The following is a 17,568-nucleotide window of genomic DNA, read 5'->3' as shown; positions in this document are numbered from 1 at the left end:
ATGTGAAGGTAGGCATCCTTGATGTCGATAGAGGCGAGGAAATCCCCTTGACGTAGAGATGCCAACACCATTCAAATGGACTCCCTTCTGAACTTCTGCCCCCGCACAAAGAAATTTAGTGCCTTGAGGGCCAGGATTGGATGCACTTTGCCTTCCTTCCTGGGAACTGTGAACAGGTTTGAGTAAAAACCCTGAAAACTTTCCGAAGTCGGAACCGGGACAATCACCCCTTGAAGTAACAGATCTTGTACCCCCCCAAACAGACCCTGTAAGCAGTCCAGAGACAGCCACAAGTTGGAAGGAAAGAACCTTGCTGGGGGACAAAAGCAAAACTTGTTCTTGTAGCCGGACCAAATTACTTTGTGGACTCACTTGTCTTGCACCAGGGAAGGCCACAAGTCTAAAAATCAGCGAAGACATCTCCTCACCCCCGATATGGGTGAGGGAGCACCTTCATGCTGATAGAGCCCTGTCCCCGGGTCTGGAGAAGCCAGCTCTCGGCTTGCCAGACCAGGTTCGTTTGGATCCTCCAGAGGAGGCCCTGAAGAACTTGACTGGTCTGCACAGAATCCTGACCTCAAACCGATAGAACACCTTTGGGATGAATTAGAGCACAGAATGCGAGCCAGGCCTTCTCGTCCAACATTAGTGCCTTAACTTAAAGTTCATGTGTGTTAAAGGCAGGTGTCCCAATACTTTTGACAATATAGTGTATATCAGAGAAACCAAGTCAGGTGAGTGCCCCCTCCCCTCCCTTCACTGGTCAGTGAGTCTGGCCATTTCTTCATAAGACCAATGAAAACACTTAGGAATTGGGAGGCGTTGAGCCCAAGCCTGACTTTTACTGGAAAAGTCAATATTAGCATAGCTTCATATATCTGTGGATCTAGTTATTTAGGGGGGTGGAGCCCAAGCGTGACTTTTACCGGAAAAGTCAATATTAGTATAGCTTTATATATATGTGGATCTAGTTACTTAAAGTGTTTGTGTACCTTTACAGAAAAAATGTACCATTGCACTTACCTCTGGGATGCTCAGCTGCACCCCCACAGCCGGTCCAGAGGTACAGGGATCTGAATTCCCCGCTTTTCACCCTCCAGCGCTCCTGGACAGACCAGATTGATTTTGATTGGTCAGTGCCGTCGCAGTAAATAGATCTGGTCTTTCCTGGAAGCGCTGCACAAATAAAAGTGGGGATTTTAAATCCCTGGACCACTGGATCAGCTGCAGGGGTGCTGAAAGCTCAGAAACCCTAGAGGTAAGTACAGCAGGGACCAGAAGGTGGGGAGAGTGCCTGGTCTTAGTTCACCTTTAGATTATTTCTGTAAAATAAACTAACCCTTTAAACATCAGTTTTTCTTTTTCCCAAGGATAACCGCTGGTTATGTCTTTGTTTTCATCATATGAAGATGCCAAATGGTAGCTGTATGTACACTGCTACCCTCCGGTTCACCACGAGTTGGGTATGAGATGAATGGGCAAGCTTCTGTAAACACCCAATGATCCCACTAGACTGTTCAGTGAGAAATTGTCATTTGAAGGGATGTGATGCCATAGGTTACATATAGATATTATCTGGCATCTTATGGTGCCGACCTGAGAAGCCGGATCTCAGATTACACACACAGCTGAATAACCAGAGAAGGAAACATACTACCCTCATCCTCTCCTAGTAATGATAATGCTGGTTAGATCTTTAGATAGTTAAAAAAAAAAAAAGAAAAAGGTGACTCAGCCTAATGACTCATGCAGATCACACTCTGAAGAATGGAGGCGCCCGTGTTAAATATTTGTAAAATGAGGATATTACTCATCCGCCATGGGTTTGATGGATTGCAAAAGAGAACCCGAAACATGCCCTTCAGACATGCAGCACATCATTATTTTAATTTCCCACCCAATCGTTTCCCCTTAAGCTGGAAAGGCAGCCGAATGGGGGTATACGCGTGCTGCGGCCGTTTTGCACCACAGCAAAAATGAGCCCCCATTACATTCGAAACTTGACCTATTTAGACGAATGACCAGTATCCCCTTTAAAAAGCTCAATTGGCTACTCTGTGAAGAGCAATTCACCGCTGACTGCTTTTCATAGACAATGCAAGTGTAAACTAACCCTTTTATATAGTGATCGACCGATTTTTTTTTGTTGCCGATACCGATATTTTGGCCAATGCAAATCAAAATTTTTGTACATTCAAATATATATTTTTTTTATTATTTATTTTTTGACAGGTACTCTTGTGGAGGGATCGGGGGGTCTAAAAGACCCCAAACCCCTCCTCTGCACTTAAAAGCATTAAAAGCGCCAAGTTTAGCTGTTTCGAATGCTGTCATTTTTTTAAATCTGGCGCCAGACTGTACCCTGGAAGTGATGTCACTCATGACATCACTTCCGGGTTTTTGCATGGAGACCCGATCAGAGCTGAATGTGGCTTTGATCAGGTCTTCGGTGGCCATGCAGGCTGGTTGCCCGGTGGGACGGGAAACCCAAGCGAGGCGCGGAAGGCGGCGGGGGCTTGGGGTCCTCTCCCGCTCCTTGTAATGACAGCCGAGCGGCGGCTTCTCAGCCGCATCGGTTGTCATTACAAGACAGCCAACTGTCGGCTGCAACATGAATCATCTCCGCTCCTAACCCTGTCACTTCCCTGATCTCGGCTACTAAATGTAAAAGCGGCGGCGGGTGTATGAAATCAAAATCACGGAGATCTTGGCTCCGTGATCCGCTTTTACATTTAGTAGCCAAGATCAGGGAAGTGACAGGGGTAGGAGCGGAGATGATTCATGTTGCAGCGGAGATGTTTTAATGTAACTGCCACAACAGCTGATGCGGTGTAACGTTATAACACACTACCGTGAACATTCCATACCCTCCAAGCATGCGCACTAGTAAGCTCCTCAGCTGTTCACTGATGTAGGTGCTGACATAGGTGCACCGGAAGTGACGAGGGTATGGAATTTTTATGGGTATGGTTTTTTCACGGAACACCGATACCAGGGTGATGCCTCTAGCTGCAGGCATCACTCTGGTACAGCACTTTACGAAATATCGGTAATATCGGTAACCTCCGAGGTCAATTCCGATATATCGGGAAAAGTGCATATCGGCCCTTGATATATCAGCTTTGCCAATAATCGGTCGATCCCTACTTTTATATCTTCTGCACTGTGTATTGTACAGCCCTTTAAATTACAGCATGTTCAAAGAGATGCTGCATATTCCAGATTAGGCATAAAAACTCTGATTCAATAAACTACAGGGATGTTTAGGGCATGCTAACTTGACATGTCAGCAATCACTGATGAACATATGAGATATTTGGTGTGAGCACCCTTTGGCTTCAATTCTTATGCTTGCACAGAGACAGGGATTTTGTAGGATTAGAGTCAGGTGTATGATTAACCAATTATACCATGCAGGTGCTAATGATCATCAGTTTCATGTGTAGGTTGAAACACAGTCATTACCAGAAACAGCTGTGTAGGAGGCTTAAAACTGGGTGAGGAACAGCCAAACTCTGCTACGAAGGTGAGGTTGTAGAAGACAGTTTGAAGTCACAGGTCATACGCCATGGCAAGACACAAGGTAGTGATATTGCATTGGTAAGGTATGTAAATATATGTAGATAGCTTCGAGGTAATATGTTACCATAATCCCGACATAAATTGAAAAGAAAACCCCCTTGGTTTGATGGGACTTTAGAGGTAACAGTAGAAATCTCTCAAGAGAAAAGGTTGAATATAGGTAAAACCTATATTCTGTGGGGGCTCTATTTTTCGCAGGTATGTGACCTAAACACAATTGGCATTTCATCTGGAAGTTCTCCTTTGTCTACTTTTCTTTCTCTACTGCTGCTCCTTTCTAGCTCTATTTCAAACTGTTGGGGGGTCCTCTTTCCCCAGCAAGGGGGGTTGGGTGGCATCCCTGGTAAATCAGAAGAGATTTCCATGGTATACTTGGGGTAGGATGTTGTCGCAGTTGCAAAGTTACTTGTTTAAATGTTAACCAATATTGTAAAATGTATATTTGTTTGTCCTCTCCTGGGACTTATAATTTACATTCAATTATGCTTTTCAGGAATATATGCAGATTCCCTGAGGAAGATTTCTGTATTAGACAACATTTCGAAACGCGTTGGATTCTGCTTTTTACCTGTAACTGTATTGTATCATTTATGAAGTCCTAAGTTCACGTTTATATGTCACTGTGGATATGATGATTTTGCCAACACTTATTATATAAATAAATTTCACGTTTTACCTATATTCAACCTTTTCTCTTGAGAGATTTCTACTGTTACCTCTAAAGTCCCATCAAACCAAGGGGGTTTCCTTTTCAATTGCATTGGTAAGGTTTCTCCCAGGCAATAATTTCAAAGCAGACTGGGGTTTCAAGATGTGCCGTTCAAGCACTTTTGAAGAACAAAGAAACGGGAAATGCTGACTCTTACAGTACGGTTCACACTATGGCGACACGACTTCGGGGGCGACTAGTGAAGTCGCCGTGCACCGCGACTTCGGCGCGACTTGCACGGACTTCACATAATGGAAGTCAATGCAAGTCGCTCCGACTTGGGTCAAAAGTAGTGCACAAACTATTTTCTAAGTCGAAGCGACTTGAGTCGCTCCTATTAGAACGGTTCCAATTGCACTGAATGGACCGCGACTTGTCAGGCGGCCAAGTCGCCTGACAAGTCGCGGTAGGGTGAACCGGGACTAACACAGTGGTCAACTGAATGCAGTAGATGAAAGACGCATCATTCCTACTTCCCTTCCAGATCAGAAGATGTCCAGCAGTGCCATAAGCACAGAACAGTTTGTAGGGAAAGGGCTGGAGAGCGGTACAATACTGCGGTCTACAGTCAACTGTGAAGCATGGTGGAGGCTCCTTACAAGTTCGGGGCTGCATTCCTGCAAATGAAGTTGGAGTGTTGGTCAGGATCAAGGGTGTCTTCAATGCTGAGAAATACAGGCAGATATTTCTCCATCATGCCATACCATCAGGGAGGAGTGTGATTGGCCCCAAATTTATTCTGCAGCAGAACAACCACCTCAAACATGCAGCCAATGTCATTAAGAACTATCTCCAGTGTAAAGAACAAAAAGACCTGGAAGGGAAGGTTTGGCCCACACAGAGCCCTGATCTCACCACCATGGAGTCTGTCTGGGATGACAAGGAGAAAGAAGGATTTGAGGCAGCCGACATCCACAGAAGATCTGTGCTTCGTTCTCCATGATGTACATAGAACAACCTACCTGCCGAGTTCCTTCAACAACTGTGTGCAAGTCTACCTAGAAAAATTCATGCTGGTTTGAAGGCAAAGGGGGGGGGGGGGGTCACACTAAATATTGATTGGATTGCTCTTCTCTGTTCATATACTTTCCATTTTATTAATTGATAAAATTAACCTGTTAACACTTCTATTTCTGAAAGCATTCTTCATTTACAGCATTTCCCATGCATCCCCATGCAGGCAGTCAGATTGATGTCAATTGGGATGAAGCAGAAGCACGGACACGGCCACTACTCCCAATCCGACATCCATGCGGGTGTACCGCCCTGAATGCAGACAGTTTGGGGACCCACACACATAGGGAAATGGAAGCAGCAGCGGCGTCTGTGCCGCCGCTGCATCCAAACTGACATCAATGGGAATACCTGGGAGGGTAAACACAGCCCTTGCATGGGCGTATGCTGTAGTACTCCCCATATGAATAAAGGCCTTTAAAAAAGGGACTCTATATTTGTGAATGTGTTTATTAACCACTAATGCCCCATACACACGTGCAGATTATCTGCAGACTTTTGTCTGCAGACTTACCTTTTCTATGTAGTGCAAGGGCCTGCCGGATTGCATACAAATTGAAAGTGTTTAGGTTTGACCTCATATTATATGGTTTTGGTAAGTCTGCAGACAAAAGTCTGCAGATAATCTGCACGTGTGTATGGGGCATTAGCGAACCGCCCTATAGCAGTTTTTCTGCTACATGGCGGCAGCTACACATACACACACGTGATCCTGCACTTCCTGGTAGGGGGCGCAAATGCAGGTACTGCGGACTCGATATCCACCGGCAACCGCCGATCAGCAGCCAGAGAGACAGAACTGCAATCTTCCAGGAGGAATGGCATGGATCCTGTGTCTCTGCAAAGCAGGGACATGGATCTATGTCTTCCCCTAGTGAAAGCACCTCCCCCACAGTTTGGTAAAACACTGGCTAGGCACACAGTTAACCCTCTGATCGTCTCCAATGTTAACCCTTTTCCAGCCCATGTCATTTTTAGCACTGATCACTGAATTAGTGTCACTTGTTCTCAAAAAGTGTCAATTAGTGTCCGCCGCAATATAAGTCCCACTATAGGTCGCTGATCGCCACCATTACTAGTCAAAGAAAAAAATATCCCATAGTTTGCAGACAGTATAACTGTTGTGCAAACCAATCAATATACCATTATTGGGATTCTTTTACCAAAAATATGTAGCAAAATACATATTGGCCTAAATGGATGAAGAAATTAGATTTTTTTTTTTTAATGTTTCATAGCTGAAAGTAGAAAAAAAATGTTTTTTTTTTTATTCTTCCCTTTAACCACTTTACGACCGCTCACTGAGCCTCTACTGCGGCACAGTGGCTCGTTATCGTCCAGCGACGTAGTACTACGTTGCTGGACTCCTCCCCTTTTGGGCGGCGCTTGCTCCCGTTGTATTCATTCACAGCGGTAGTCGTGCCAGGGGAGGAGCAGCGGCTTCCCCGATCGTCAGGGAATCGAGTTTGGAGATCCGCCCACTTGTGTAAACAGAGCGGGCGGATCTCCTCAGTGACAAACAGTGACAGATTGCAGGTTTCAGCATAGCTGAACATGCAATCTGTCCCTGTGTCACTCAGTCACCTCCCCCCACACACGTTAGTAAGCACCAGGCATACATTAACCCCTCCCTCTCCAATAAATTTAACCCCTTCACTGCCAGTGTCATTTTACAGTAACAGTGCATATGTATAGCACTGATTACTGTAGAAATGTCACTGGTACCCCCAAAAGTGTCAAAAATGGCAGTCAAGGGTCCGATCTGTCTGCCGCAATGTCGCAGTCCCGCAAAAAAAACGCAGATCGCCGCCATTACTCGTTAAAAAAATAAAACACCAAAAATGACAGAAATCTTTCCCTTAGTTAGTAAACGCAATAACTTTTGCGCAAACCAATCAAAATACGCTTATTGTGATTTTTTTTACCAAACATAGGTAGCAGAAAACAAATTGGCCAAAAATTTAAAAAAATTTTGATTTTTACATTTTTTTGCGGGGGAATTTCATATAAAAAAATGTGAAAAATATTGTTATTTTTTAAAAATTTAGGCTATTTTTTTGTTTATAGCACAAAAAGTAAAAAATCGCACAGGTGATCAAATACCACCAAAAGAAAGCTCTGTTTGTGGGAAAAAAAGGACGTAAATTTTGTTTGGGTACGGCGTCGCACAACCGCGCAATTGTCAGTTAAAGTCGCACAGTGCCGAATCACAAAAAGTAGCCTGGACGTAAGACAGCAAAATCCTCCGGTGGTAAAGTGGTTAACCTCCCTAGCGGTATTCCCGAGTGTGGCTCGGGGTTAACTTTCAGTACCAAAAGCGGTAACCCCGAGCAACACACAGGATTACCCCACAATGTTACTCACCTTCCCTGCGATCCCCCGCCGTCCTCACACTGTCCTCTTGCTCTGTGCTCGGCGGATTCCGGCACTTGTCTTCCGGATCCCTTCCCTGAGAGCATTGCGACACAGGGGGTGGAACCGGCGGCAAATTCAAAAGTGTAAATACACCAAATGACACGATACAAAGCTGTGATCCTAACGGATTACACTGTATCATCCCATTTCACCACAGGATTTCACCTGGTGACTTTTCCAGTGCCCTGCCTGTGCTTTTCCAGTTCTTTGTGCCGGGAAAATTGGGAATGACCATGGTGTCCAAAAAGCATTTTTTTTCTTTGCGCAAAAGCTCTTTTAGACGAACTGGAAAACAGCGACTGCAAAACAGAGTTACTTGAAGAACTGAGCGATAGCGATCCGTGGGAAAATTCGTCATCAGGTACGGAAAGTGACGACAGCGACAATTCTGTCTCTTTCTGGCACATCGCTTGTGGAATTTGGAAAGTATATCAAATGATTCTTCCAAATTTCCAACGGAGCAATGTGCCAGAAAGAGACATCAGAATCTTCGCTGTCGTCACTTTCTGTACCGGATGACGAATTTTCCCACGAATCGCTATCGCTCAGTTCTTCAAGTAACTCCGTTTCGCTGTCGCTGCTTTCCAGTTCGTCTAAAAGCACTTTTGCGTCAAAAAGAACGCTTTTTGGATGCCATGGTCGTTCTCAAATTTCCAGGCACAAAGAACTGGAAAAGCACAGGCAGGGCACTGGAAAAGTCACCAGGTGAAATGCCATGATACAATGTAATCCGTTCGAATCACAGCTTTTTATCGTGTCATTTGGTGTATTTACACTTTTGAAATTGCCGCCGGTTCCACTCCTCTGCGTCGCAATGCTCACAGGGAAGGGAACCCAGAAGTCGGTGTACTGCCGAAAACTCCAACCTGCCGAAATCTCCAACCACGTTATTTCCGGTAAGTGTACACTGGGAATTAGGAATGCACCGATCCAAATTTTTTGGACCCGATACCGATATCTGGCATTGTGAAATCTCCCATACAGATACCGGAACCGATCCGGAGCTACACACAAAGCATGCGGCTGCAGTACAGAGAAAAGCTGCTGCTTCATGTGTACGGCTCGTCCATTCACAGGCGGAGTGCATGTGATATCACTCCGCCTGTGAGCCGGGACTATACAGGAAGTAGCGGCTCCCATCCCATACTACTACTGCACCAAGTAAGGGATGGCTGAGCTGTTACTAAGCAAAAACCGGATCGGCCAGTGGATCGGTCAATGTTACCGATCCCCCGATCTAGCTAGAATGGCCATATCGGCGCCGATATCCGATCCGAATATCGGATCGGTGCATCCCTACTGGGAATGATTGGAGATTTCGAGCAAAACCGGCAGCCTATACACCCGAGTACATGGTATAATTAGTGCAGATTCCTACTCCGCCTGGTAGTTGTCGCCGCCTTGGAGGTGGCCTTGTTTTTGGTTACTAGCGGGTGGTGCAAGAATCTGCACTAATTACCATGTACTCAGGTGTAAAGGCTGCCGCTGTTGTGTGAAAACACAAAGTGCTCGAAATTTCCAATTATTCCCAGTGTATACTCACCGGAAATAATACGGTTGTGGAGATTTCGGCAGTACACCGGCATCGGCCGAGCACACAGCGGGGGGACGGCGGGGGGGTTGGGGAGGATGACAGGGCATCACAGGGAAAGGCGAGTTTTTAACCACCTCAATACCGGCCCATAGTACATACTCGTCCTGAGTTTAAAGCTAAATACCGGTGTTATGGCAGCAGATAGCTGCCATAACCCTGGTATTTTTTTAAACTGCAGGCGATGGGCTTTCCGATAAGGGTGGTCCCAGCGGCGGATTCGCCGCGAGATCACACTCCGGGATGGCGGAAGGGGTGCCCCCCCCCCCTCCCGCCGCGTCCCGGTCCTTTTCCCCGCTTACCGGACCGCCGGCAGCGGGGAAAACGATTGGGTCCCGGATCCTCACAGACAGGATGTCGAGTGAGGGCAAGCTTGCCCTCACTCGACTCTATTGTCTTGGAGGACCGGAGCGACGGCAAACATTGTTGCCGAGCAACCGGCTTAAAGGTCCCTTTTTTTTTTTTGTCATTTTTTTTTTTTCCTTTCCATCTTTATTAGTGTACTTGTGAGATCTGAGGACTTTTTGACCCCAGATCTCACAAAAAAGAGGTCCTGTCGTGCCTATTTCTATTACAAGGAATGTTTACATTCCTTGTATTAGAAATAAAAATGATCAATTTTTTTTTTTTTTAAAAAACGGTGTAAAAATAAAAAATAAATAGTAAAAAAAAAAAGAAAAAAAAAATTAAAGCGTCCTGTCCCCATTAGCTCGCGCGCAGAAGCTAACGCACACGGAAACCCCGCCCACATATGTAAACGGTGTTCAAACCACACATGTGAGGTATCGCCGCGATCGTTAGAGCGAGAGCAATAATTTGAGCCCTAGACCACCTCTGTAACTCGAAGATGGCAACCTGTAGAAATTTTTAAAGTGTAGCCTATGGGGATTTTTAAGTACCAAAGTTCGTCGCCATTCCGTGAGCGTGCGCAATTTGGAAGCATGACATGTTGGGTATCTATTTACTCGGCATAACATTATCTTTCACATTATGGAAAAAAGTTGGGCTAACTTTACTGGATTCTTATTTTTTAATTCAAAAAAGTGATTTTTTTCCAAAAAAATTGCGTTTGGAAGACCGCTGCGCAAATACGGTGTGATAAAAAATATTACAATAATCTCCATTTTATTCTCTAGGGTCTCTGCTAAAAAAAATATATATAATGTTTGGGGGTTCTAAGTAGTTTTCTAGCAAAAACAACTGATTTTAACTTATAAACACCAAATGTCAAAAATAGGCCTAGTAGGCAAGTGGTTAAATATAAAACAGATTTCCATGCAAAACAATGTACCGCTTTTAGCACTGAAATCCTGACATAATCAGACCGCCAGGGAGGTTAATATTGTCTTTTTTTGTATATACTGCAAAAAAATAAATAACACAGAGGTGATCAAATACCACCAAAAGAAATCTCTACTTTTGGGATGACAAATTTTATTTGGGTACAGCGTCGTGCAATTGTCCGTTAAATTAACGCAGTGCCGTATCGCAAACAATGGCCTGGTCATGAAGTGGGGGGGGGGGGGGGGGGTAAACCTTCCAGAGGTCAAGTGGTTAAAAGATAATAAAAGCTCCTCTACACGGGTTAGCGAATAGTGGCCCTTACATTTTAGGACAGACACACAAACGCATGCCGGAAATGAACAAAAAAAATATTTTATTTAAACAGGATAATGTTCTGCTTCCTTCAGCAGAGAACATCCAAATTCTAAAAGGGTTTTAAAACAGTTAACAACGTGTCATGATTTCCAGCCAAGTGACAGCCTTCTGGGTAAGTGTGTGGCCGTGGCTGTAGAACTTTCATGGTGTGAAACAAAGTCCCTGATCTCCCCTCCACCTCTCAGGGGACAGCGGGACCCTTCGTCCTATCTGCGGATGAGATAAGAGGCCAGTAGGACGGCTCCTGCCAGCGTCACTCCCGTTAGGAGCCACCTCCCGAAGCGTTCTTGGCTTCTCCTGGTGTTGGCGGCTGCGTCCTTTCCATATAGACCGACGAACGCTTCCTGTGAAGAGGAAACAAGATTAGGTTAAAATTCACAGTAACGTTCCACGCCCAGACTTGCAATGTCAGCATCCGGGAGTGACAATCATATCCCCAGCAAATGGGGCTGGAAGCTCTTTATATACAAACTGCAGACACTCCGAAACACTTCTCGCACACACTTGTTTCCAACACGTTTCCAACAGTCACACATCTTAGACGTGGTTGGAGTAGTGCTGCAGAACCAGCTATCGACCACTAGAGGGGGCAATTTATGAAGAGAAGCTCCACACTGGACATCTCTAAATTTGTCCACCCCCCCCCCCCCCCCCCGCCATCCACATGATGTAAAATAAAAAGTGATTAATCAGACCAGGCCACCTTCTTCCATTGCTTTGTGGTCCGGTTCAGATGCTCTTGTGCCCATTGTAGGTGCTTTTAGCTGTGGACACGGGTCAGCATGGGCACCCTGACTGGCCTGCAGCTACACAGCCCCATACACAACAAACTGCAATGCCCTGTGTGTTCCGACACCGTTCTATCAGAATCAGGGCTCAGTTTTTAAGAAATTTGAGCTCCAGTAGCTCTTCTATTGGATCGGACTACACAGGCCAGTCCTCCCGCCTCACTGTATATCAATGGTCCTTGGCCTCCCATGACCATCACCAGTTCACCCGTTTTCCTTCCTTGGATCACTTTTGGACAGTCCTGACTACTATAGACCAGGAACATCTCACAAGAGCTGCAGTTCTAGCGTTGTTTTGACTTGCTTGACTTTATCTGGCCCTTTGGGCACTATTCCTTCCACTGACAGCAAGAATGGGGCATAATCATTCCCAATGATGGGACACTATTCCTTCCACTGACACCAATGATGGGACACTATTCCTTCCACTGACACCAACGATGGGACACTATTCCTTCCACTGACACCAAGGATGGGGCACAATTCCTCCCACTGACACCAATGATGGGGCACTATTCCTCCCACTGACACCAATGATGGGGCACTATTCCTATCACTGACACCAATGATGGGGCACTATTCCTCCCACTGACACCAATGATGGGGCACAATTCCTCCCACTGACACCAATGATGGGGCACTATTCCTCCCACTGACACCAATGATGGGGCACAATTCCTCCCACTGACACCAATGATGGGGCACTATTCCTCCCACTGACACCAATGATGGGGCACTATTCCTCCCACTGATCCCAATGATGGGGCACTATTCCTCCCACTGATCCCAATGATGGGGCACTATTCCTATCACTGACACCAATGATGGGGCACTATTCCTATCACTGACACCAATGATGGGACACTATTCCTATCACTGACACTAATGATGGGACACTATTCCTATCACTGACACCAATGATGGGGCACTATTCCTCCCACTGATCCCAATGATGGGACACTATTCCTCCCACTGATCCCAATGATGGGACACTATTCCTCCCACTGACACCAATGATGGGGCACTATTCCTATCACTGACACCAATGATGGGGCACTATTCCTCCCACTGATCCCAATGATGGGACACTATTCCTCCCACTGATCCCAATGATGGGACACTATTCCTCCCACTGATCCCAATGATGGGGCACAATTCCTCCCACTGACACCAATGATGGGGCACTATTCCTATCACTGACACCAATGATGGGGCACTATTGCTCCCTCTGATCCCAATGATGGGACACTATTCCTCCCACTGACACCAGTGGGGGGACACTATTCCTCCCACTGACACCAGTGGGGGGCACTATTCCTCCCACTGACACCAATGATGGCGCACTATTCCTCCCACTGACACCAATGATGGGACACTATTCCTCACACTGACACCAATGATGGGGCACTATTGCTCCCTCTGATCCCAATGATGGGACACTATTCCTCCCACTGACACCAGTGGGGGGACACTATTCCTCCCACTGACACCAATGATGGCGCACTATTCCTCCCACTGACACCAATGATGGGACACTATTCCTCACACTGACACCAATGATGGGACACTATTCCTCACACTGACACCAGTGATGGGGCACTACTTCTCCCACTAATGAGGTACTATTCCTCTCACTGATACCAATGATGAGGTACTATTCCTCCCACTGACACCAATGATGGGGCACTATTCCTCCCACTGACACCAATGATGGGGCACTATTCCTCCCACTGACACCAATGATGTGGAACAATTCCTCCAAATGACACCAAAGATAGGGCATCATTTCTCCCAATGGCAACAAAGATAGGGCGCTATTCCTCTAAAACCAAACATGGGATCTTGTTTACTCCCACCAATGACCAACCCCCTAAAGTCAACAGAGGGACAGTATTTTGGCCCTTTGTTTAGGAAGATTGGAGATCACTGGTCTAGCCATTACAATTTGGCCCTTGACAAAATTGTTCAAAGTCTTACACTTGCCCGATTTTTCTGTTTTCAACACATCAACTTCAGGGACAACAACATGTTCGCTTGCTGCCTATTACATCTCCCCCACTTTCATCTGCCATTGTAACAAGATAATCCGTGTTATTCACTTTACCTGTCAGTGGCCATAATGTTATAGCTGATTGGTGTACTGTATGTTGTAACGTGACATGGGAACAACAAATAAGTGTTTTTTTTTAACTTAACCACTTCATGACTGCCCTATAGCAGTTTAACTGCTACAGGATGGCCACTGTGTGCAGGATCATATATATATATATATATATATATATTATACACACATACATACACACACACACGTGATCCCGCACTTCTGGGTAGCAGGCGCCCTCGCTTCCGCTGTGATTATGCGCAGCGCGAGCTGATCAGCGCCATGGACTTGATGTGATCATTCGTTACAGAGGCAGAACGGCGGTCTGCCTATCTAAACAAGGCACATTGCGGTTCTGTCAATAGGAAAGGCATGGATCCTGTGCTTATGCAAAGAACGGACAAAGATCCATGTCTTCCTCTAGTAAAAGCACCTCCCCCACAGTGAGAAAACACTGGCTAGGCACAATGTTAACCCTTTGATCACCCCTGATGTCAACTCCTTCCCAGTCAGTGTCATTAGTACAGTGACAGTGCAAATTTTTAGCAATGATTACTGTATTAGTGTCACTGGTTCCAAAAAATGTCAGTTAGCCTTAGAATATTTGCCGCAATATCGCATACCCGCTATAAGTCGCTGATTGCCGCCATTACTAGTAAAAAAAATAAATAAAAATTTCAGTATATATATATATACACACATACACATACACACACCATAGTTTGTAGATGCTGTAACTTTTGTGCAAACCAATCAATATTCGCTTATTTGGATTTTTTTTTTTTTTTTTTTACCAAAAACATGTAGCAGAATACATATTGGACTAAACTAATGAAGAAATTACATTTTTTTTTCTTTATTGAAGTAAAATACATTATATATATATATAATTTTTTTTTTTTTTTTTTTAATTGTCGGGTCTTTTTTTGTTTATAGTGCAAAAAAATAAGAAATGCAGAGGTGATCAAATACCACCAAAAGAAAGCTCTATTTGTCGGGGGGTAAAAAAAAGGTACAGCGTCGCACAACCTCGCAATTGTTAAAGTATTGCTGCACCACATCGCAAAAAATGGCCTGGTCATGAAGGTGAGGAAGATCTTCCAAAGCTGAATTGGTAATTAAAAAGGTAAAAACAATAATGGGCTTTCTCTATTAAAGAGCTGCTTTTGTCCTGGCTTCAGAACTTTGTGCCACTGACCCAAATCCATGGAGTACATGGATCATTAGTTCTGTACTCAATCGATGCAAAGTCACGTCTCACCACCTGATAATTGGAAGAAAATGTGACCCGTGCACAGTAAAATCACAGAACCATAATCCAATCCCAACAAACAATGTTATCTTCAGATTGCATATCAATCCCCCACAAAAAAAAAAAAAGGGTGTATATATATATATATATATATATAAATACTCCTTCCCTTGCCTTTGATGGAATGTCCAAGCCAGTAGCAGTAGAATGAGTTTTTGCAGTAGTGTTTTTCAGCATTTTTGGAATTTTTTTTAACTTTTTTTTTAGCAAAACTATACAAAAAAATAAAAGCTTATGGCTCAAAAATGCTGCCACACACCGAATAGATGCGTTCTTCAGCATTTTTTGGCGTTTTTAAGCTTTTATCAAGATTTAGAGCATTTTTACAGCTGAAAAACTCCTCTCTAAACCCACTATTTTTTTTTTGTTTTCAGCCAGAAAATGCCTCTGCCAAAAACTGCTGATACCAGCCTATGGCCCCATTTTACACGGGCGTTCCGAATGTCCGTATATCACCCCATCTGTTTGCGGGTGATATACGGACATAATGCATGTCAATAGGATTGCGGATGTCAGTGGATGACCATCCGCTGACATCCGATTTTCGTCCTTTCAGTTCTGTTCCGTTTTTTGGAATGGAACAGAACCCTATTTTTCTTCCGTTTAAAAAATGGAACGGACGCAAAATCTGATGTCAGCGGTGTCATCCACTGACATCCGCAATCCCATAGACATGCATTATGTCCGCATATCATCCGCAAAGTGTCATCCGTGTCCGTAAAAAAAAAAAAAAAAAAGGAACTGAACAGAGGAAATAAACTGAGCGGCCGTGTGAAAAAAGCCTAAGGGTCCATTCACACTAGCGCGACTTGGTCGCCTGACAAGTCGCGGTCGGTCGCCTGCCATTGATTAGCACAGGACCCGTTCTAATAGGAGCGACACAAGTCGCTCCGACTTAGAAAAAGGGTCCTGTACTATTTGGGACGACCTGGAGGCGACTTGCATTGACTTCAATTATATGAAGTCCGTGCATGTCGCGCTGCACCCTGTGCACCGCGACTTCACAGGTCGCCCCGGCAATTCGTGTCGCCCCTGTCTGAATGGGCTCTAAGCGTGTATGGAGACATAGGGTAACATGCTGGGGAGTTTACTGGCTGCAGAAATAAACGTCTGACGCCAAAAACAGCCGCTGTAAAAAGGTCCCGTGTGCAGGAGGCCTTCAGCAGAATAAGGAACGTAAACAATGAAAGAACACGGCACTCCTAGCTGATCCCAGGGACATCCGCAGGAGTGTCCCCGCTGGGAGGTGAGCACACAGACAATGACATTCTTTACATAGTTTTCCGACTATACCATTCCAATCAGGTCCCAGCCCTGGCAACAGGCGTGGGACGCACACAGAGGTAAATACAAACCACGCTGAAACACGAGCAACCTGCCTACTGATATTCCTCGCCGCAGAACCATATTTATAGGGAATGCAAAATCCATTCCATTGTTTTCTTGCTATATAAAAAGTAGATCAGCTTGATAGATATTATCTTTGTGTGTTCATTTTTTTTTTTTTAAACATTGTTACTATGTCTTTATAAATATATGGGAATATGGTGGAAGGATGGAGGTGCCTTCATTCCAATATATAGAGAAAAATACCCTACAATTTTGTGGGACTTTATGAATGGCAACACAGACAACATGCTCCAGGAAATCTAAAAAAAAAAAACACAAAACTGTATTTTTATTATTAATTTTTATTTGTTATTATTATTATTTTTTTAAATTATTTTTATTATTAATACTTTATTTTATTTTTTATTTCCTGAAGCATATTGTCTGTGTTACCATTCATAAAGTCCCACAAAAATCGAAGGTTATTCCTTTTCTGTATCTTTATAAATATACACTCACAGGCCACTTTATTAGGTACACCTTGCTAGTACCGCCTTGAACCCCCTTCAGAACTGCCCTAAATACTTGCTGACCAGGCTTTGTCTGGCACTTTTTGTTTACAAGTTTAAATCAGTATTTTTTGTTAGAACCCCCAAACAGTATATTATATATATATATATTTATTTATTTTTTTTTTTAAGCAGAGACCTGAGGGAATAAAATGGGGATTGTTGCAATATTTTAGGTCGCAGTATTTATTATTTTAATTTCTTTGCGCAGCGGCTTTGCAAACGCAATTTAAAAAAAAACAAAACAATTTAATGTGTTTAAAAAAAAAAAAAACAAAAAAAAAACAAAAAAAAAACGATTTAATGTATTTAAAAAAAAAAAAAAAGGTTTAATGTATTTAAAAACAAAAAAAAAATGATTTAATGTATTTAAAAACAAAAAAAAAAATGATTCAATGTATTTAAAAACAAAAAAAAAAAAAAAAAAACGATTTATTTAATGTATTTAAAAAAAAAACGATTTAATGTATTTAAAAACAAAAAAAAAAAACGATTTATT

At 43.9% G+C, this 17,568-nt stretch overlaps 1 protein-coding gene across 1 annotated transcript in view; it reads right to left on the bottom strand.

Annotated features, from left to right (window-relative positions):
• Window positions 1-11,061: 11,061 nt before the first annotated feature.
• Window positions 11,062-17,568, bottom strand: part of BCL2L1 (BCL2 like 1) — a 42,086-nt gene continuing 35,579 nt past the window's right edge. Inside the window, exon 3 of the mRNA XM_082271677.1 lies at window positions 11,062-11,314. Coding sequence (XP_082127803.1) covers window positions 11,177-11,314 — 138 coding nt within the window. The 3' untranslated portion in view covers window positions 11,062-11,176. The remainder of the gene's footprint in view (window positions 11,315-17,568) is intronic.

Source organism: Pelophylax lessonae, assembly GCF_965119305.1.
Source record: "Pelophylax lessonae genome assembly, chromosome: 11".
Lineage (NCBI taxonomy): Eukaryota > Metazoa > Chordata > Amphibia > Anura > Ranidae > Pelophylax > Pelophylax lessonae.
The sequence above is the reverse complement of the archived record's forward strand: the minus strand, read 5'-3'. Positions and strand labels throughout refer to the sequence as shown.